This window comes from Heterodontus francisci, chromosome 5, assembly GCF_036365525.1.
Source record: "Heterodontus francisci isolate sHetFra1 chromosome 5, sHetFra1.hap1, whole genome shotgun sequence".
NCBI lineage: Eukaryota > Metazoa > Chordata > Chondrichthyes > Heterodontiformes > Heterodontidae > Heterodontus > Heterodontus francisci.
The window spans coordinates 184801056-184824161 of record NC_090375.1 but is presented as its reverse complement, the minus strand read 5'-3'; the positions used below and the strand labels follow the sequence as shown (position 1 = coordinate 184824161).

The 23106-nt window shown below is 43.4% G+C and overlaps 1 protein-coding gene across 3 annotated transcripts in view; it reads left to right on the top strand.

The window, feature by feature from the left end:
* The first annotated feature begins 2805 nt into the window (after window positions 1-2805).
* Window positions 2806-23106, top strand: part of slc35b3 (solute carrier family 35 member B3) — an 81414-nt gene continuing 61113 nt past the window's right edge. For 2 of the 3 annotated variants that reach the window (XR_010975099.1, XM_068032456.1), the window contains exons 1-3: window positions 2808-2962; window positions 3081-3327; window positions 3948-4069. Coding sequence is in view for 2 of the 3 variants with exons in the window: in XM_068032456.1 (XP_067888557.1) it covers window positions 3133-3327; window positions 3948-4069 (317 nt within the window). In the remaining variant the exon portion in view is untranslated. Of the gene's footprint in view, window positions 2963-3080; window positions 3328-3947; window positions 4070-23106 lie in introns of all 3 variants that reach the window. The other variant, XM_068032457.1, reaches the window with a different exon arrangement.

Here is a 23106-nt window from a genome sequence, read left to right as displayed (position 1 = left end):
AACAGTAGGGAACCCCCATGTCACACCACGTGGCATTAATACGAGTCTTTCATGCACCAACTAAGCCTTCCTAATCTCCCCCGGCTTCCCTTTCATACTTTTTATATAATCTTGTCCTGCATTATACTCCCTATATTTCCCAGTTGCTTCTTTTTTGAAACTCATTTTTGCTCTAACTCCTTTATTTATTCATGGACCCGAACACATTGGCCCAAGATTTCTACGGGCCCAAGAGCACACTAACTATAATTCGGCCAGGGGTGCAGCAAAGGTGACGGGAAATTGGCCCGCATCCAAACATCCAGTACTGCTTTTCCCAAAGCTTCCTCCTCTGGCAGGTTTTCAAGATGCATTCAGGGATACCCAGTACTACTGTTTAAATAAGGTAAACTCCCCAGACCCCAGATATTCCAGAGCAGTCAGGAACAAAGGTCACACGCACTGAGGCCCACATATATTCAGGGCCACCCCTCTACTTTTTGGACAAATGTTTTTAACCTATACTTTACCCATCTCTCGTTACTTAAACAGTAGTGTGAATGCAGAATTCGTTACCACAAGCTGTGGTTGAGACGAATAGCATAGATGCATCTAATAAGAAGCTAGGTAAATACAAGAAAGAAAAAGGATTAGAAGGATATGTTTATGGAATGCGAGTAGGGTGGGAGGAGGTTTGTACTGAGTTTTAACAATGGTATAGACCAGTTAAGCCTATTTATGTGCTCTAACATTCTATGAAGTTTCAGTATCTCCCAATGGTCCATTGTTTTGAACTGCAACCACAGTCCTAATTTTAACAAGGAGTGGGATTGTAATTTTCAGGAGGCAGAGGGAGCAGGACCTGCCCAAAATAGTATTAGTATAACTCACAAGTCAGTTTACATTCCTGGGTCTCATTAAAATGACCAACATCTCACTTCCTTCCTCTGTAAGAGTAATATACCAGGTTTATTATATAGTTTCTCAATAAATTAATTTGGCCTTAATTGTAATACCTTTCAGACTCCATGCAGCAAAGATGCAGAGTATTCAGGAAATATTATATGATAGTAAATGGACATTGAACCTCAATTATTGGATTCTCACTCTGATGAACAGTAATTTGACTCCACTGAGTAAAATTAACAGCCCAGACTCACCGACCAGGAAGTTGACGATTTGGGAAGTTGGCAAAACTACTTAATCTAGAAGGCAGCAGAAGTTCAGAAAGTACTCAGAACTACAGAGAAGTGATGACTAACACTCCCAGGTAAGATGAAGTTTATGCAATAATCAATAATTTTGATAAGTGGTTTATAGTAAGATTTGTACAAAATTCATGTGTGTTTAGATTGCAGTAGTAGTGGATCTCCTGTGCATGGTTTGTGACAAGTTTAGAGACTGCTGCTATGACAACAGGGGAATTATGCCACGTAACATGCAGTGTATTATCAAGGCGAGTAATTTACAGTAAATATGTCAAGTTGTAGGATATTGTAGGAATGCTACAATTATTTTGGTAATTGAATTCAGTGATTCTGTCCTTGAAAATGCTTCCTCGGGGTCTTACCAACTATTTATTGGTTCCTTTACCAATGCATTCATAAGAACATAACAACATAAGAAATAGGAGCAGGAGTAGGCCATTCGGCCCCTCAAGCCTGCCCCGCCATTCAATATCATGTTTAATCTGCCCCAGACCTCAATTCCTCTTTCGTGCCAGCTCCTCATAGCCCTCAACTCCTCGATATTTCAAAAATCTATCTACCTCCTTTTGAAATACTTTCCATAATCTAGCCTCCACAACTCTCTGGGGTAGAGAATTCCAGACATTCACTAGCCTCAGAGAAGAAATTCCTTGGCATCTCAGTTTTATTCTGTAACTACATCCCCTAGTTCAAAATTCCCACACTAGTGGAAACATCTTCTCAACATCTACCCTGTCAAGACCCCTCAGTATCTTGTATATTTCAATAAGATCACCCATCATTCTTCTAAACTCTAATATCATAAATCTAATAAATAAGGCCTAGCCATTCTTGATAAGTCAACCCCTTCATCCCAGGAATCAGCCGAGTGAATCTCTTTTGAACTGCCTTCAATGCCAGTATATCCTTTCTTAAATATGGGGGCCAAAACGGTACACAGTACTCCAGGTGCGCCCTTACCTACACCCTGTACATTTGTAACAAGACTTCTCTATTTTTAAACTCCAACCCCCTAGCAATAAAGGCCAGAATTCCATTTGCCTTCTTAATTACTTGCGGCACCTGCATGCTAACTTTTTGTGTTTCCTGCAAAAGAACACCCAGATCCCTCTGTGCTGCACTTTCTTTGAAGTCTAGTCTGCCTTTAGATTCTTCCTGCCAAAGTTTTTTTACTTCAGCATTTTTCTTTACCTCCTCGGGCTTGGGGATCTGACAGCACTTGGGGAAGTGCTCCCTGTGTCTCAGAACACTGGAGAGCTGAGGGAAACACTGGATCCACGGCGGCCAGGCCAAGGTTGCACACGACCGACTGAAGGGTGCCTCAAACATCATGACAGCACTGGACAGAGAGAAAGAGACGGAGCATTCTGATCATAAACCTAATTGTCGGCATACAATACAGTACAAAGCGCCTTTAAGAGCTCAAACCGAGGAAATGGAGATATATTGATGACACAAGCTCCAGCGTCCAGCGCCGATGTTTCAGTGCGCTTGCACCGACGGGTCACGTGGGGCAGGGGGCGGGGCTGAAAGAGCTCCGGGCAGCTGAAGCTACTGCGCACGTGCAGTGGCTCAGTTCGGACCAGCCTTTCCCCACCCCCCCCCCCACTTCCCGGTTGGCAGGGGCAACCCGCGCGCCTGCGCACGAGCGGCGTCGTCTCGGTGGCGATGATAGTTGGCGGGTGGAGGAGGGGAATCGGGGCCTACCGTGTGGGCCGAGGCCATCCACGGTACCGGATGCACACGCACCACCATAATAATCATAATTAATAACGGTAAATGACATTAAAGTGGAGGCCGATGATAATGATTAAGCGCTGAGGCTCTGCTGGGAACGTTCACGGCTCTATCCCGGTTTGTGTCTTTCATTTATTAATTTTTTTTTTGCTGCAGCGCGGAGCTTGCGGGCCGCTGGTGGCCCCGGCTGCTCGACTCGGTGAGGGCAATGAGCGGCTCCAGCTCCAGGAAGTACATCTCCATTAGCGTGCCCGACAAGCCCGACTCCATGTCCCCGCACATCAAGTCGGCGGAGGAGCTGCGGGTGATCGGCTTCAACCTGAGCGACTTCTCCAGGACCGTGCAGTTCCTCATATGCGTGGCTGGGGTCTTCACCTTCTATCTCATCTATGGCTACCTGCAGGTCATTAATAAGTTCTTATAATACAGATGCAATTTTTATTTTATTTGTTTATAATCCCACTGCGGATTTTGGCTATAATAAACACAGAAATGCTGGAAATACTCAGATCTGGCAGTATCTGTGGAGGAGAAACAGGGTTAACGTTTCAACTCTTAACTCTGTACCTCTCCCCGCAGATGCTGCCAGACCTGCTGAGTATTTCTTGTTATTTCACATTTTTTTTTATTTTGGAGATACAGCACTGAAAACAGGCCCTTCGGCCCACCGAGTCTGTGCCGACCAACAACCACCCATTTATACTAACCCTACAGTAATCCCATATTCCCTACCACCTACCTACACTAGGGGCAATTTACAACAGCCAATTTACCCATCACCTGCAAGTCTTTGGCTGTGGGAGGAAACCGGAGCACTTGGCGAAAACCCACGTGGTCACAGGGAGAACTTGCAAACTCCGCACAGGCAGTAACCAGAATCGAACCCGGGTCCCTGGAGCTGTGAGGCTGCGGTGCTAACCACTGCGCCGCCCTCATTATGTTGCTATTGTATTAACGGATTTTGTTTACTGCATTTGCAGAATTGTTGCATTTTAAGTTAACATTTTCGCTGTGGTTTTGCAGGAGCTTATTTTCTCTGTGGAAGGTTTTAAACCGTTCGGCTGGTACCTCACTCTGGTGCAGTTTGCTTTCTATTCCACTTTCGGGCTGATCGAGTTGCAGCTCACACAGGACAAGAGGAGGAGGTAATTCATGGTCGTTGATTATGTATAGATGATGATAATCCCTGTTGGAATTTTAGCCAACCGCCGTTAAGCAAAAACAAAACAAGGTGTGCACCAAAGTTAGCTGAGATCACAGAATAGAAGTAGGATAGTGTAGATGAATGCGTGGCTAAAAAGATGGCGTAGGAGGGAGGGCTTTAGATTCCTGGGACACTGGGACGGGTTCTGGGGAAGTTGGGACCTATACAGGCTGGACGGGTTGCACCTAACAGAACTGGGTTAAACTTCCTTGCAGGGCGATTTGCGAGTGTTATTGAGGAGGGTTTATGCTAACTTGACGGGTATGGGAACCAGGAGGAAATATCAGAGAGGAACACCAAGGTGCACAGAATGCTGGGAGAGATAGATAGTATAGAGTAGGGAATAGTAAACTATTAGGTTGGGGTCAGAGTAATGGAGAAAGTTTTAAAATCTAAATCAGGGTTAATGTACATGTATGTGAATGCACAGAGTGTGGCTAATAAGAGTGGTAAGTTACAGGCGCAGATTGCCAGGTGGAAATATGATGTTATGGTTGTAACAGAGACCTGGCTCGAAGAACAGCAGGACTAGGTGTTAAATAGTCCTGGATACAAGGTGTCCAGGAAAGATAGAAAAGGGGGAGGAATGGTGCTATTGATTAAGGAGAGCATTGCAGTGCTGGAGAGAGAGGATATCCCAGAGGGATCAAGGACAGAATCTATTTGGCTAGAGGTAAGGAACAAAAAAGGTGCAGAGACATTGCTCAGTGTAGTTTATAGGCCACCAACAAGTGGAAAGGGTGAAGAGAAACACATTTTCAAGAAAATTACAGGTGCAATAATTATACAGTTTTAGTGGGGGATTTTAATTATCCAAATATAGACTGGGATAGTCATCGCATAAAGGGCAAAGAGGGACAAGAGAGTGTTCAGGAAAATTTTCTACAGCAGTATGTTTCCAGTTCAACGAGAGGGGAGGCACTGCTGGACCTCATTCTTGGGAATGAGCTCAGCCATATGGGTCAAATATCAGTATGAGAACATTTAGGGGACACTGATCAATGTATAATAAGGTTTAGGGTGGTTATGGAAAAGAACAAAGAACAATCGAGAGTAAGAATAATTAACTGCGGGAATGCCAACTTCAATGGGGTAAGAATGGATCTGGACTGAATAAATTGGAATCAAAGGTTGGCAGGAGAAACAGTAGCTGAACAACCTTCAAAGAAGAGATCGTTCGGGCACAGGCAAGGTATATTCCCTTGAAGGGGAAATAAATCCAGAGCTCCCTGGATGACAAAAGAGATACAGATGTTCAATGAAGAGTGCAGGAGGGCTTGCCAGGAGCAGCACCGGGCATGCCTAAAAATGAGGTGTCAGCCTGGTGAAGCTTCAACCCAGGACAACTTGCATACCAAATAGCGGAAGCAGCAGTCAGGGCTAAACGATCCCACAACCAATGGATCAGTCTAAGCTCTGCAGTCCTGCCACATCCAGTCATGAATGGTGGTGGACAATTAAACAACTGACAGGAGGAGGAGGCTCTACAAACATCCCCATCCTTAATGATGGGGGAGCCCAGCACATCAGTGAAAAAGACCAGGCTGAAGCATTTGCATCCATCTCCAGACAGAAGTGCTGAGTGGATGATCCATCTCGGCCTTGTCCTGAAGTCCCCAGCATCACAGATGTCAGTCTTCAGACAATCTGATTTACTGCACTTGATATCAAGAAACGGCTGAAGGCACTGGATACTGCAAAGGCTATGGGCCCTGACACATTCCGGCAATAGTACTGAAGACTTGTGCTCCAGAGCTAGCTGCGCCCCTAGCCAAGCTGTTCCAGTACAGCTACAACACTGGTATCTGCCCGGTAATGTGGAAAATTGCCCAGGTATGTCCTGTGCACAAAAAGCAGGACAAATCCAACCTAGCCAATTACCACCCTATCAGTCCACTCCCGATCATCAGCAAAGTGATGGAAGGGGTTGTCAACAGTGCTATCAAGCGACACTTGCTCAGCAATAACCTGCTCAGTGACGCTCAGTTTGCGTTCTGCCAGGGCAACTCAGTTCCTGACCTCATTACAGCCTTGGTCCAAACATGGACAAAAGAGCTGAACTCCAGAGGTGAGGTGAGAATGACTGCCCTTGACATCAAGACAGCATTTGACCGAGTATGGCATCAAGGAGACCTAGCAATATTGGAGCCATTGGGAATTAGGGGGAAAAAACCCAGCTGATTGGAGTCATACCTAGCACAAAGGAAGATGGTTGTGGTTGTTGGAGGTCAATCATCTCAGTCCCAGGAAATTACTGCTGGAATTCCTCAGGGTAGTCTCCTAGGCCCAATCATCTTCAGTTGCTTCATCAATGACCTTCCCTCCATCATAAGGTCAGAAGTGGGAATGTTCGCTGATGATTGCACAATGTTCAGCACCATTTGCGACGACTCAGATACTAAAGCAGCCTATGTCCATATGCTGCAAGACCTGGACAACACTCAGGCTTGGTCTATAAGTGGCAAGTCACACCACACAAGTGCCAGGTAATAACCATCTCAAAAAAGAGAGAATCTAACCATCTCCCCTTGAAGTTCAATGGCATTACCATCGCTGAATCCCCCACTATCAACATCCTGGGGGACACCATTGACCAGAAACTGAACTGGACCAGCCACATAAATGCTATGGCCAGAAGAGCAGGTCAGAGGCTAGAAATTCTGCGGTGAGTAACTCGCCTCCTGACTCCCCAATGCCTGTCCACCATTTACAAGGTATAAGGAGTGTGATGGAATACTCTCCTCTTGCCTGGATGGGTGCAGCTCTAACAACATTCAAGAAGCTCAACACCATCCAGGACGAAGCAGCCCACTGATTGGCACCCCATCCACCACCTTCAACATTCACTCTCTCCACCACCGACGCACAGTGGCAGCAATGTGTACCATCTACAAGATGCACTGCATCAACTCACCAAGTCTCCTAAGACAGCACCTACTAAATCCGCGACCTCTATCACTTAGGACGAGGGCAGCAGATGCATCGGAACACCACCACCTACAAGTTCCCCTCCAAGCCACGCACCATCCTGACTTGGAACTGTATCGCAGTTCCTTCACTGTCGCTGGGTCAGAATCCTGGAACTCCCATCCGAACAGCACTGTTGGTATACCAACACCCAACATGGACTGCAGCCGTTCAAGAAGGCAGCTCACCACCACCTTCTCTAGGGCAATTAGGGATGGGTAATAAATGCTGGGATAGCCAGCGACACTCGCATCCCCCGAATGAAAAAAATTGAAGAAGCAAACATGTGCTTATGACGGATATCAGGTAGATAATACATTGGAGAACGAGGCTGAATGTGGATGGTTCATAGGCGAAGTGAAAAGGCAAATAAGAGAAGGAAAAAAAAGGATGAAAGAGATTGGCAGCTAACATAAAAGGGATTCCCAGAGTCTTCTATAAGCATATAAGTAGCAAAAGGAGGAATAGGGCCGAATTGGGATCAAAAGGGGGATTTACGCATGGAAGTTGGGGGAGTAGCTGAGGCATTAAATGAATACTTTGTATCTGTCTTTACCAAGAAAGAATATGCTACTCAGGCTACAGTGAATGTGGAGGTAATTAATACACTAGAAGGATTTAAAAGTGGTAAGGCGGAGGTATTAGATTGGCTGTCTATACCTAACGTTGATAAAACACCAGCGTCGGATGAGATGCATCCAAGAATACTGAGGGAAGTGGGAGTGGAAATTGCAGAGGCACTGGCTATAATTTTCCAGTCTTCCTTAGACTCCGGGGTGGTGCCAAAGGACTAGAAAATTGCAAACATAACACCCTTGTTCAAAAGCAGGACGTAAAGATAGGCCCAACTACGACAGGCCAGTCAGTTGAACTTTGGTGGTGGGGAAACTTCGAGAAACAATAATTTGGGACCAAATTAATAGTCACATGGACAAACGCGGTTTAATTAAAGAAAGCCAGCATGGATTCATTAAGGGAAAGTCATGTTTAACTAACTTGCTGGAGTTTCTTTGAAGAGGTAACAGAGAGAGTTGATGAGGGCAATTCTGCTCTTGTGGCGTACATGGACTTTCAAAAGGCATTTGATACAGAGCCGCACAACAGATTTGTGAGCAGAATTATTCTTTTTTTTTCTTTTGGGCCTCCTTATCTCGAGAGACAATGGATACGCGCCTGGAGGTGGTCAGTGGTTTGTGAAGCAGCGCCTGGAGTGGCTATAAAGGCCAATTCTAGAGTGACAGGCTCTTCCACAGGTGCTGCAGAGAAATTTGTTTGTTGGGGCTGTTGCACAGTTGGCTCTCCCCTTGCGCCTCTGTCTTTTTTCCTGCCAACTACTAAGTCTCTTCGACTCGCCACATTTTAGCCCCGTCTTTATGGCTGCCCGCCAGCTCTGGCGAACGCTGGCAACTGACTCCCACAACTTGTGATCAATGTCACAGGATTTCATGTCGCGCTTGCAAACGTCTTTATAGCGGAGACATGGACGGCCGGTGGGTCTGATACCAGTGGCGAGCTCGCTGTACAATGTGTCTTTGGGGATCCTGCCATCTTCCATGCGGCTCACATGGCCAAGCCATCTCAAGCGCCGCTGACTCAGTAGTGTGTATAAGCTGGGGATGTTGGCCGTCTCGAGGACTTCTGTGTTGGAGATACGGTCCTGCCACCTGATGCCAAGTATTCTCCGGAGGCAGCGAAGATGGAATGAATTGAGACGTCGCTCTTGGCTGACATACGTTGTCCAGGCCTCGCTGCCATAGAGCAAGGTACTGAGGACACAGGCCTGATACACTCGGACTTTTGTGTTCCGTGTTAGTGTACCATTTTCCCACACTCTCTTGGCCAGTCTGGACATAGCAGTGGAAGCCTTTCCCATGCGCTTGTTGATTTCTGCATCTAGAGACAGGTTACTGGTGATAGTTGAGCCTAGGTAGGTGAACTCTTGAACCACTTCCAGAGCCGCACAACAGATTTGTGAGCAAAATTATAGATCATGGAATAAAAGGGACAGTAGCAACATGGATACGACAGGAAACCGAGAGCAGTGGTTAATGGATGTTCTTTGGGCTGGAGAAAGGTTTGTAGTGAAGTTCCCCAGGAGTCAGTGTTGGGAAATGCTCTTCCTGATGTATATTAGTGACCTAGAACATGGTGTACAGGACACAATTTCAAAATTTGCAGATGATACGAAACTTAGAACAATAGTAAATTGTAAGGAGGATAGTGTAGAACTTCAAAAGGACATGGACAAGTTGGTGGAATTGACAGGCAAGTGGCAGATGAAGTTCAATGTGGAGAAATGTGAAGTCGTTCATTTTGGTAGGAAGAATGTGGAGAGACAATGTAACATAAAGGGTACAACTCTAAAGGGGGAGCAGGAGCAGAGGGACATGGGAGTATATGTGCATAAGTCATTGGAGGTGGCAGGATCAGGTTGAGAGAGCAGTTAATAAAGCATATAGTATCCTGGGCTTTATTAATAAGGGCATAGAGTGCAAGAGCAAAGAGGTTATGTTAAACTTGTATAAGACACGTGTTCAGCATCAACTGGAGTATTGTGTCCAGTTCTGGGTGCTGTACTTCAGGAAAGATGTGGAGGCATTGGCGAGAGTACAGAAAAGAATCATAAGAATGGTTTCAGGGATGAGGAACTTCAGTTATCAAGATAGATTGGAGAAGGTAGGCCTGTTTTCCTTGGAGAAGAGTAGGCTGAGAGGTGATTTGATAGAGGTATTCAAAATCATGAGGGTTCTGGACAGCGTAAATAGGGAAAAACTGTTCCCACTTGTAAAAGGATTGAGAACGAGAGGGCACAGATTTAAAGTGATTGGCAAAAGAAGCAAAAGCGACAAGAGGAAAACCTTCTTCATACAGCAAGTCATTAGGATCTGGAATGCACTGGCTGGAGGCAGGTTCAATCGAGGCATTCAAAAGGGAATTAGACTGTTACCTGAAAAGGAAGAATGTGCAGGGTTACAGGGAGAAGGTGGGGGAATGGCATTCGGTGAATTGCTCATTCAGAGAGCCAGTGCAGACATAATGGGCCGAATGGTGGCCTGCTGCGCCATAACAATACTGTGATTCTTTCACAGCTATGATTGTCTGGTGATCTCTGCTAACCATGGGTTGGATATTGATTTGGGATGATCAGAATTGCATATCCAATGTTGGTTTACTGTACAATGATTGCCTTTTAAAACTGGCAGATTCTCATATTGGTTTGAAGCACTAAAATTATTTGATACTGTAAATGAATCATCTAAAATCATACAGCACAGAAGGAGGCCATTTAGCCCATGTGAATGTGCTGGCTCTATCCAATTAAAGTTGTCCAATCAGTCCCACAGCCCTGCTCCTTCCCTATTGCCTGCAGTTTTTTTCCTTTAGAAAGTTGCTATTGAATCTGCTTCTATTGCTAATTCAGGCACTGCATTCCAGATCATAACAAAGAGTCACAGTGATGCATTTTGGTAGGATGCACAAGAACAGGCAATATAAAATAATGGATACAGTTCCAAACAGGGTCTGAGATTAAGCCAGTCTGTTTGCAACCTCGGTGTCACATATAGCCCTGAGATTAGCTTCCGACCTCATTCATGCGATTACTAAGACCGCCTATTTCCACCTCCATAACATCGGCCTCAGCTGGAGAATTGTGCCCAATTCTGGGCACCACACTTTAGGAAGGATGTCAAAACATTAGAGAGGGTGAAGAAAAGGTATACAAGAATGGTTTCAAGGATGAAGACTTCAGTTATGTGGCTAGATGGGAGAAGCTGGGGTTGTCTCTATGGAAAAGAGAAATTAAGAGATTTGATAAAGGTGTTCAAAATCATGAGGGTAGAGGCCTACTTTAGATCGGGAAAACTGACCCGACCGAACCACCGTGGACCCGAGCCTGCCCCGACTCGACCCAACCATCTGTTTCCTTACCCCCCAACTCGGAACCTCCATGAAGCTGCTGCACATGCGTGATGACATCATAGTGACATCACTCGTTCACTGTGCAGACTCAGTTTCGTCCCGAACTCCCAGCTCAGGTAAGCTTTTTTTATTTTTAATACTTAACGGTACAGCACTGACCCTGTGTGTCCGGCCTGACCCGAGCCCGAAAGCCGGGACCTGAAGATGGACCCGACCCGACCCTGACACATGTTGTTGGGTCCCATCAGTTTCGGGTCGGGTCGCAGGCGTCTACATGAGAGATCTGGATAGAATAGATAGGGAGAAACTGCTCTCATTGGCAGAAGGGTCAAGAACCAGAGGACAACGATTTAAGGTGAATGGCAAAAGAACCAGATATGACATAAGAGAAAAACCTCTTTACACAGCAAGTGGTTAGTATCTGGAATTCACTGCCTGAGTGTGTAGGAGGCAGATTCAATCGTGGCTTTCAAGAGAGATTTGGAAAATCAACTGAAGAGAAAAATCCAACAGGGCTATGGGCAAAAGGCAGGGGAATGGGACTAAGCGAGTTGCTCTTGCGGAGAGCCAGCACAGACATAACGGGCTGGATGGTCTCATTCTGTGCTATAACCGTTCTATGATTCTAAAGGTGATTTACTTTCTAATTTGACCTGTGTGCTGCTGTTGTGGTTTGCAAGATCTGAACATGTGGATGTTGTTACGACCAAGGTGGGAGAAATGCACTGTTAATTCAGTCCCACTACACTTCCTTTCTGGCCTGAGGAGGGGATCCTGGGGTGTTCCCAGCTGTTTCTCCTTGTCCCCGGCTATTTGCCTTCCTTTCACTCGCCCGCTTTCTATCCTCAGATTTGTGGGGGTAACGGACAAAGGGTTTTAGCTTATTTACAAGCTCAAAATCATCAGTGATTTCCACTGTTTGCCTGGCTTTTTGAAACTTTCTGGTTCTCTACATGAGTTCTCACTACTGGAGAGATTGAATTTTTAAACTCTTACAAGAGAATTAGTTCTCAGGCTCTCATTCATGGTTTCTGTCTTTGTTGCCTATATCCAACGATCAAAATTAATTTGCTTTACCCTCTCAAGTTCGACATAAATCTGCCAGCCAATCTCCGGAGGTTCCGAAACTTCTATCGGTAAGCTTCAGGGACTAACTCAAACGCAGTGAGAATAGCCTTTTTTGCTATCTCATAATCTGCCGATGCCTCTTCAGAAAGCATGGCATAAACTTCATGAGCTCTGCCCATCAACCTGCTTTGCATAAGAAGTGTTCAACTTTCCTTTGGCCAATTCATTTGTTTGGCTATTTCTTTCAAAAGAAATGAAAAATGCCTCTACATCCCTTTCCTCAAACTTATGGAGAGCTTGTATAAATTTAAACAGCTTCTCACTGAGTCCTGGGCTGGATTCAAATTCTCCCTGACCAGAATTTTCCCTGGAATCAAGACTAGTCTTTTGTCTTAGTTCCATCTCTTTTAATTTGAATTCCCTTGCTGCTTTTCTCTTTCACTTTCTCGCTGAAATGCTCTCTCTTTCTCCCTTTCCTCTTTTCAAATTCAAGCTTTTTTCATTGTCAGTTCTTTTTCAGCCTCAAGTTTTTTCATTTCTAACTGAATCTTGGCCAATTTAACTGCATCACTCTGCCTTACTATCATCTTCCAGTTTCAGATGTTGGGTTATTATGATCAATTATCTTTGCTTTTTAGCACCTGATTTCAATTCTAAACACAACTGCCAACTCTATTAGTTTAATCTTGGTTAAAGTTGTCAAGTCACTGAGGGATACATTCTCCTTTCCCAGAAAAACTGCAACAGCTGCTAATGCCATTCTGGTGGCGTAGACTTTACCCTATAACACAAGAAACCTGGTTCCTTTTATTTCTTTCAATTATTACCCCCCTCACAATTAACATAATTAGTGTTGGATTTTAATCCCGACAAGAGCCCCTAATTAATAAGTTACGACCAAGGTGGGAGAAATGCACTGTTAATTCAGTCCCACTACACAGGTCATAGCATATCAAATAAAGTTTCCCACCTACCGAAGAGTAGCCAAATTAAACACTTTATTTGTCCCTCAGAATAAAGCATATCAAACCAGGTTTCTTTAAACAGCAACAACATTAACTATTTATTCGAAAAGAAATAATAAATCTTACGTATTAATTAGATAAATATATATAAAATCTCCTTATTTCCTTAACCCTCATGCACACCCACATACATTAAATAAAACGGTTAACCTTGGAAAATAATTTTTTGGTTTACAGCTGTTACTTAGGAATAGAAGGAATAATTTTTAAAAATTGAGTTTATCACATTCTGGTAGGATGTTTCAGTACAGTGAGGTGTCCCAGAGCTGAATAGTTGGATGCCACTTGCAGTCTCTCCGGGCGCAGTTGATGAACAGTCTGTGATGGGTCGGCATTTACAGCAATTTAACTGCAGCAGGCGTCACGTAGGGGTGTAGCAATAGGTTTTCTTAGGTCAGCAGCAGTCTAGCAGTAGAAGAATTCTTCAGATTTCGGGATTTCCTAGAACACAGGAGGCAGCAGGAACTACACTAGATGCAGGGTTTCTTTTCGAGCTGTAGGATTCCTTTACAGAGAGAGGTAACACTTCTGGGTCTTCCTTTCTTGCTTCAGGCAGGTCAAAGCAAAGATTTCAAATGCCTGCCCTTTGCCCAAATCACTGGCTTTTTAAAGGGTTCAAAGTGGGGAAAAAAACCTTCCTGAACAGGGTCACGTGCAAACACAGTGTCGCTTGTCCGTCAAAGAAAAACTGCTCTGAGGAAGGCCAAACCCCTGTGGTTTCCTTGAAATTGCCTGCTTTCCTGTCCTTGTACAAGTTCAACTTACTTTCAAAGCACCCATAAAGTTCAACTTTTGTTATGAACTTCCTTTCAAAACATTGCAGGAATTCCAACTATTTGCAGGTGTCTTCCACTGAGCAAAAAATACTTTTCTCAGTTTTTAAAACGCATAGAATTCTTAAGTTCTGAGTACAAAAAAAACCTTTGTAACAGTGTCACCCAAAAGTTTGGGAAGAATTGAGTGATCTAAATAATGAGCCTGATGGTTATGTTGCACTTGTATAAGACACTAATTCGGCCTCAGCTGGAATATTGTGTCCAGTTCTAGGCACTGCATCTTAGGAAAGACGTGAAGGCATTGGAGAGCGTGCAGAAAAGATTCACGCGAATGGTTCCACAGATGAGGAACTTCAGTTATGAAGATAGATTGGAGAAGTTGGGACTATTTTCCTTAGAGAGTAGAAGGTTGAGAGGAGATTTGATAGAGGTATTCAAAATCATGAGGGCTCTGGACAGAGTGGATAGGGAAAAACTGTTCCCACTCGTGAAAGGATTAATAACGAGAGGGCACAGATTGAAAATGATCGGCAAAAAAAGCGACATGAGGAAAAACATTTTCACGAAGCGAATGGTTAGGATCTGGAATGTACTGCCTGAGAGTGTGGTGCAGGCAGGTTCAATTGAGGCCTTTGAAAGGGAGTTAGACTGTTATCTGAAAAATAAGAATGTACAGGGTTACGGGGAGAAGGCTGGGGAAGGGCACTATGTGAATTGCTCATTCGGAGAGCCAGTGCAGAAACGATGGGCCGAATGGCCACCTTCTGCGCTGAACAACTCTTGTGATGAGCATCAAAATGAGCTGGTGCATATTGATGAAAAAATATCAGGCCATTTATGTGTTGAACTGTTAAAAATACATCTGAAAGGTGATTGAATATATTTCATTCAAAACAATTACACTTGAAATAAATCGTCTTCGTATTAGAACCATAGAAAAATTAGGGTACAGAAGGAGGCCTTTAAGCCCATCGTGTCCGTGCCGGCCAAGAAAACCAGCCGACCAATCTAATCCCACCTTCTGGCACCGGGTCCATAGCCTTGTAGGTTACAGCACTCCAGGTCCAGGTACCTTTTAAATGAGTTGAGGGTTTCTGCCTCCACCATCGATCCGGGCAGTGAATTCCAGACATCCACCACCCTCTGGGTGAAAAAGCTTTTCCTCATGTTCCCTCTAATCCTTCTACCAATCACCTTAAATCTGTGCCCCCTGCTTATTGACCTCTGCGCTGGGGAAAACAGGCCCTGTCCTTCCTGTCCATTCTATCTAGGCCCCTCATAATTTTGTACACCTCAATTAAGTCACCCTTCAGCCTCCTCTGTTCTAAGGAAAACAACCCGAGCCTATCCAATCTTTCCTCAAAGCTGCAATTTTCAAGCCCTGGCAACATTCTTGTAAGTCTCCTCTGTACTCTCTCCAGAGAAATAATGTCCTTCCTGTAATGTGACCACCAGAACTGTATGCAGTACTTCACCTGTGGCCTAACCAGCGTTTTATATAGTTCCAGCATTACGTCCCTGCTTTTGAATTCTATACCTCGGTCAATAAAGGAAAGCATTCCATATGCCTTCTTCACCACTCTATCTATCTGTCCTGCCACTTTCAGGGACCTGTGGACATGCACTGCAAGGTCTGTCACTTCTTCTACCCCTCTCAATATCCTCCCATTTATTGTGTATTCCCTTGCTTCATTCGCCCTCCCCAAATGCATTACCTCACACTTACCTGGTTTGAATTCCATTTGCCACTTTTCAACCAAACCATTGATATCTTTCTGGAGTTCACGGCTATCCTCTTCACTATTAACGACGCGGCCAATTTTTGTGTCATCAGCAAATTTCCCAATCTTGCCTCCCACATTTAAGTCCAAATGACTTTTCGTCACGTGTCACATGTGACTTACTCAAATGAATTTAGTCACATCAGAAAGTAAATCAGTTACCATATCAAACAATTCCAGTGCTTCAACAAAGAAAGTTATTTTATTACAATCTGCCATTTTTAGAAAAATTAATGTATTAGTATACTTTCATGGAACTCTTACGTCCTTGTGTTTGCTAAGGTTACTTTAATGTAGCCATTGGTAATTTTGCTTTTACAAAATTTAAGAAAGGCATAGTTGTTTAACCTCTCTGCTTGAATAGCTGCTGTTCTGATGCCATTTTGAACAGTACTATTTTGAACTAAGGTTTTAGTGTTTGCAAATGGCAGGGATGCCTCAATTGTGAGGAAGGAAAGGGTAATGGTAAGGAACACCGCACAATTAGATTTGATAGTGTCCTCCATAGATCATATTTATGACCAGTCCAGATTTTCCATGGCCTGCAAAATGTTACAAGGTTGATGTGGTCATGCTGCAGCCACAATATGCTGAATTTTTATGGCTCATTTTTTAAGAAGCTGCTCTGCTGTAGAAACAATTGTACATGGGCATGGAAGCCACTGTTGCTGTGCTGTCTGGAAGGAGTTGCCCAATTCTAATGAAAAAGAGGTGAGTTAATTTTGTACCATCCTGACCTCTCTAGAAAGGTGATATTTATAGCGATACAGAAGGAAGAGCTGACATGGTTTGTATTTATGTTATATTCAGCATATTGCATGCAATTGATAATCGAATGCTATAGCAAATAAGGAACTGCTTCTATTGGTTACTGCCTGTAGCAGAAGCTATTTTTGCTGCATATCCAATGGAAATTACTTTCTAAGAAGCTAACCGATTTGCTCTGGTTATTCAAGATTTTGCTTTTGCCCATATTTATAGGGCCCTACCAAATTCACAGTCAAATTTAACAAATTTCACAGTCACAGCATTTTAAGAATTGTGGCTTTTACGAATTTAAATCATGAATTTCACGGTGTTGCAACTTCCCAAGAAAATGATCTTTCAAAACAAAAAAAGCAAGGGAAGTTTTTGGTTTCAAATGGCATTTATTGTATTCTCGAGCAGACTATAAACAGGACATATTCTTTACTCACCGAAGTCAGTGGTTTGAATGTGAGCATGGAACAACCTGCAACTGTCTATTTCTATATTCCCTATCTCTATGCTGTGAACACCTGCCTGTGTTTAGACACAGCACTCTCCACATCCACAGAATTTTTTTGGAATTGTCAGTCAGCACCATACTAACCTTGCAAGGTGGGGGAATTCTGCATTCCACAGAGTTCCAAAACTGCAGCACAGGCAATCTGCTTCTTTTGCAATATTTTTGTAAGCAGGAATCCCCATCCGACAGTTCTTGTCAAAGCTAGGAATCTCATCAAATGAGTTTAAATCCACCAACCGGTGCATTTGTGCAGGGTCGAAGATACGCACAGCTTTCAGGAATGCCACTGAAGGTTGTTGAAACCTCCTGAGCTGCTTTATCTTCACTGCTTGTCCTTTCCCCATAGCAGTAATATTGTTTGAGCTTCTTTGCCATGCAAGAAAACACCTGTTGAGCACAGGCATTTAATTCAGTGTCATCAGAGTATTGCTTGTTTGACTGTGCTTCAACCCAGAACAGTATATATCCATTACTTTTATTGTAAGCTTTGTGGATAGTGACATGTCAAGATTCAAACCAAGTGGCTAAATCCATCAGTCGTGTAGCATTCTTTGCAACAAACTGAATCGCTTCATTCTCATTAAGTTGAGCATCGTTTAGAAGGGTTATAATGCCTGTTTAAAAACTGTTTTCTGTGTCAGTGTGAGCTCTTCTGAGACAAAGTCTCAGTATTTCAGGTGAGCTGCATGGTACTGCATTGCCCAAAATCAAGTAATTACTGGCTCTGGAGGAAGGGCAATGTTTTATTCTCCAATTTCAGTTATTTCAGCCACATTTGCACATTGTTCCCTGTATCAAAGCTTGCGGCTAGGGTAGTGTTTGAAGATCTTTTTAATGTAGCTGGCCAGTTTGTTGACTTTACCAAACTCGCGTTTCCACAGCTCACTGAAGAGAAATTACATGTACATTGCATGTAACATAGACAGCATTAGGCATTGCACCTCAGAGCACAGATTTGAAAGATTTTGTCGTGTAAGTTGCATCAAGAAGCTCGACGTCATCCAGAACAAAGCAGCTCTCTTGATTGGCACTCCCTTCATCACCGACGCACAGTGGCAGCAATGTGTACCATATACAAGATGCACTGCAGCAACTCACCAAAGCTCCTTCGACAGCACCTTCCAAACCCGTGACCTGAAGGACAAGGGCAGCAGATGCATGGGAACGCCACCGCCTACAAGTTCCCCTCCAAGCCACGCACTATCCTGACTTGGAACTATATCGCCATTCCTTCACTGTCACTGGGTCAAAATCCTGGAACTCCCTTCCTAACAGCACTGTTGGTGTACCTACACCTCAAAGACTGCAGCGGTTCAAGAAGGCAGCTCACCAACACGTTCTCGAGCAATTAGGGATGGGTAATAAATGCTGACCGAGCCAGTGACGCCCACATCCCCCGAACAAATAAATAAAACAAAAATTGTCACTAATGAAAGCAGACACTTTGTTGAAATCTGCACTGTATTTTGAAACAGTTTTGATTATCGCTTGGGAAACTGTGGTGTAATTAACAGTTTGTCAGTGGATGCTGATTGCGAGCACTGTTGTTGGCTTTCCTGACTCTACATCTTTTGGCCTTACCAGCCATAAAATCAAACAAAACATGTAGCACATTGTTATCTTGTCATCAATGGACCCATCACATATAGTTGCAACGGACTCGCATGTAATCTGAGACTTCATCTCCTCAATGTGTAGCAAAAACCTTCGGAAGGTAGTCTTATTGTGGTTGTTTGCCAAGTGCAAATAAACTACCATTTTGTACATTTACATTGAATGAATACCCACAGCTTTGGGTAATTTGGGTGCTTTGGCACTTGCAAAAGTATCCACAAGTTCTATTGTGACCAACTGATGATTTTCTGAGCTCTCATTGCTTTTTTTAATGTTTATTTTCCAGCAGTGTGGTGTCAGACAGATGCTCTCTGCTGCGATGGCTTTCGGACTCTTAAGTGTTACTGAACCATTGCCCGCCATGTTTGATCCAACGAAACATTGCAGCTTGTACAAAGCAGTATTCCACGATTGGCATGCAAATTTTGGCTTCCAAATTCTTTAACTCGTGTACTGCAGTAATGGTTGTGGCCGTTTTTTGATTTGCTCATTCTGGCATTCTCGCTTGTCTGCTAATACTTGAGACTGCGTGTCTCAAAACTGCACTGGAAGCCCTTTGTCGTCTACTAATCAGCGAGTTCAGCCTTGTGTCGATGAATAAAACGTGCAAAGTTTGCAAAATGGCTGAATTTCATGGAGGACCTGAGATTTCACAGTCCGTGACACATTTTTCACAACTGTGAATTTGGTAGGGCCCTACCCATGTAGAAATGAGTTTGAATGTAAACTTGAGCACATACAAACATTTAAAATTAGTGCAATTTTGAGGATTTGTTGTTGCACATTTGTTTTTAAATGGGCCTATTAGTTATTTTGATTTGGTTGAATGCTATGTTTGCTAGTGTTGGAAAGGCCTCTTTTCATTTGGATATTTATTTGGTACATAAATTAGTCCTTGTTATTTGATCATTGTTTATAGTCAATCCAAACTTTCTCTGAAGCTTTTCCAAGAACAGTGTATATCCAATGTATTGCTAAAATTGCTTTTAGTGGATTAAACCAACCTAGCATTACTCATTGCATTTGTAGTTGATAGTTTCCTGCAGCTACGTTTTTTTGGCACAACAGTAAAATCAATCATTTGTAGCATCCGTTTTCAATAGGATAATTTGCTGGTCTTTACTTTTACAGTATGTAAAGATAAAAACCAGAACATGTATATTGTATTCTTTATCCGTTGAAGTAATATAAATATTGGTAGTCAGAGATTTACTCTAGATTAAAAAGGTGAGTAGACCTTTTTTTTAGAAAAATGTAAACCAATTTCCTTCCCCTTCTTCTGAAAGCATTGCTGGAGAGCTGTTCTACAAGCAGTAGTCTTCAAATACCATGCACAAGTGACAATACCTGTGCATCAGCTTAATTGAAGTATCAGCAAGCTGTTTGACCATAAGGGACATAACAACCAAATTCAATCCCCTCCTTTCTGGCATGTGCAGTACTAGCAGAGGTCACTGGCTAATAATCCGAAACCAACCCAAAGCACTGATGTCAATTATAGCACCTAACCAACGGCCTGTCTGAGGCATTCAATAAGGTGCCGCGCCCAAGGTTGTTGCACAAGCTAATGGGTCATGGGGTTGGGGTAATATATTGACATGATAGAGGATTGGTTTATGGACAGAAAACAGAGGGTCATTTTCATGTTGGCAGGCTGTTACTAGTAGAGTGCTGTAAGGATCAGTGCTGGACCCTCAGCTATTTAAAATCTATATTAATGACTTGGATGAAGGGACCAAGTGTAATGTATCCAAGTTTGCTGATAATTCAAAGCTAGATGGGAAAGTAAGCTCTGAGGAGGACGCAAAGGGATATAGACACAGCGACTGGGCAAGAAGGTGGCAGATGGAGTGTAATGTGGGGAAATGTGAGGTTATCTATCCACTTTGGTAGTAAAATGTAGAAAAGCAATATTTTTCAAATTGTGAGAAACTATTAAATGTTAGTGCTCAGAGGGATTTGGGTGCCTTTTTACATGAAAGTCAACATGCAGTTTCAGCAAACAAGACAAATGATATGTTGGCTTTTATTGCAAGGGGGTTGGAGTACAACAGTAATGCAGTCTTGCTGCAATTATACAGGTGTTTGAGACCACACCTGGAATAGTGTGTACAGTTTATGTCTCCGTACCTAAGGTAGGATATTCTTACCTTTAGAGTAGGTTCAACCAAGATTCACTAGATTGATTGCTGGGATGAGTGCATTGTCCTCTGAGGAGAGATTGAGTAGAATGGGCCACTACTGTCTGCAGTTAGAAGAATGAGAGGTGATCTCATTGAAACATGTAAGATTCTGAGAGGGCTTGACAGGGTAGATCCTGAAAGGTTGTTCCCCTGATTTGAGAATCTTGAACTAGGTTTCAGGATAAGGATAAGGAGTTGGCCATTTCGGAGTGAGGTGAGTTTAGTTTAGTTTAGTTTAGAGATACAGCACTGAAACAGGCCCTTCGGCCCACCGAGTCTGTGCCGACCATCAACCACCCATTTCTTCACTCAGATGGTTGTGAATCTTTGGAATTCTCTACCCAAGAGGGTTGTAGATGTTCAGTTTTTGAGTACATTCAGGGCTGAGTTCGATAGATATTTAGATTCTATGGGAATCGAGGCATATGAGGGATAAGGTGGGAAAGTGGAGTTGAAGTTGAAGATCAGCCATGATCTTTTTGAATGGCAGAGCAGGTTCGAGGGGTTGTATGGCCTACTCCTCTTCCTGTTTCTTTATCAGCTTATGCTGCATTGTGTGGGGATCAAATCTAAGACCTTTCTGGTCTGCAGATCAAACCAAAGGGCCAAGTGCTTCCACTTTGGGTGCAGTCAGTATCCAGGCACAAATTGCACTCAAAATTGTGTATGAAAAAAAAAAATGCAGTAAAATATATCCATTGCTATCTTTAAGAGTTGGTAGCCTCATGCAGTTTATTAATACAGCTGAAAGTGGTTTTAATCACAAAAAAATGAGCATTTTTAAACAGTCTAGTCCAGTACCTGTGAGTACCTGATTTTAAATAACTACAATGATTTAAAATAAAACCTATGCAGAACCATTTGCTATTTACATTGATGTGCAGTTGTCAGTTTCTTAATAAATGTAAAAAAAAATTGAAAGCTTGTAAAATGTGCCAGCACCTAAAAAAAAACCTAAATTTTAACATCTCAAAGGCCTGCATACGAATGCAATTTGCAAAAAACATGCAACGGTGACTAATTCAATCTGGAGGTGTGGCCAGATTCTAGCACACTGTTTTTTAAGATAGCTGAATAGATCATGGAAACCTGATTTTGCACTGGTTGTAATTTGTGCTTGAAATTTCTTGCACTGGTTTGGCTGATTTTGGGAAAACTGTGCTGATCTTCCTGGTTTGTGTAGCTCGGCTATCTATTGATCCATCAAAGCAGCCTGTGTTTTGAAGAAAATAGGTATACTTTTTTTTAAACTTGACTTTTTTTTAATGGTTAATGTCTAGATCTAGAAAATGCAACGATTTAAATGCTTATCATTTAGGTGTGCCCCTGCATTGTCAAAAATTCTGTGTAAATGTCATAGTCTTGCTCTATTCCAGAGCATAATTTTTTCCAAATCGACTAAAATTTGCAAACATGGCACCTTTTTCAATTTTGAAGAAATATTTGGTATATACTTAAAAATCTGATTGATGTAACTTTTAATAAATATTCAGAATAGTGCTGTCAGTTTGTATTAGCTTTCTGTTTTAGTTGTATTTAAAACTATTTTACATGCAATGATAGGAATAAAGACTTTGGAATTGAGTTAAACCTACATTAATTTATGTAGGTCATTGGCCGGAATTTTACGGTGGGTGGATGGGAGCTGGCCTCCGACATATATGTCAGTGGAACCTGCTTCCACCTCTCCTGGGGACCGTTGTGTATTTTACGGGTCCCCAGGCTTTAATTGTGCCGAGGCGGGACTTCGACCTGCTTGAGGTAGGAAGTCCCGCCTCAATGAGCTGCCAGCCAATCAACAGGCCAACAGCTCTTAGTCCCAGCCACACCACCTGGGGTGGTGGCCACTGTGGGACTGCAGCCCACCCGAAGATAGAAGAAGACGTAGAGCCAGGAGGAAAGGTAAGTTTTGGTTGCCTTGCCGGGGATAATCAGTGGGACCCTGGCGAGGCAAGGGTGGTTAGAGCATAGCTACCTGACCCAAAACCGACCGGACCCGACGACGTGTCGGGTTTGGGTCAGGTCTCTCTTCCAGGTCCGGCATTTGGTCTCGAGTCGGGTCGGGCCAGGTCGGACACAGTGCTGCCTTTTGGTCAGGGAGGAAAAGCTTCAAGATTTGAACAGCTAGGACGTCAAGGTGGGAAATGTGCATCCAGACTCCACACCAGTCTGCAGTGAGCGATTCCATCCAAGGTAGAGCCTCTTTAATATAATCAACTTCATTCCGGTGGTTGGGTTGGGCGCGAGAAAAATCAAAGGACTCTGGTCGAATGTGTTTCTGTCGGGCTCGGGTTAGGTTTCAGTTGCAGACCTGAGCAGGCCTTTAAAGGCGGTCGGTTGGGGAGGAAGGGGGGGCGTGTTGGGTGCTGGGGGTGG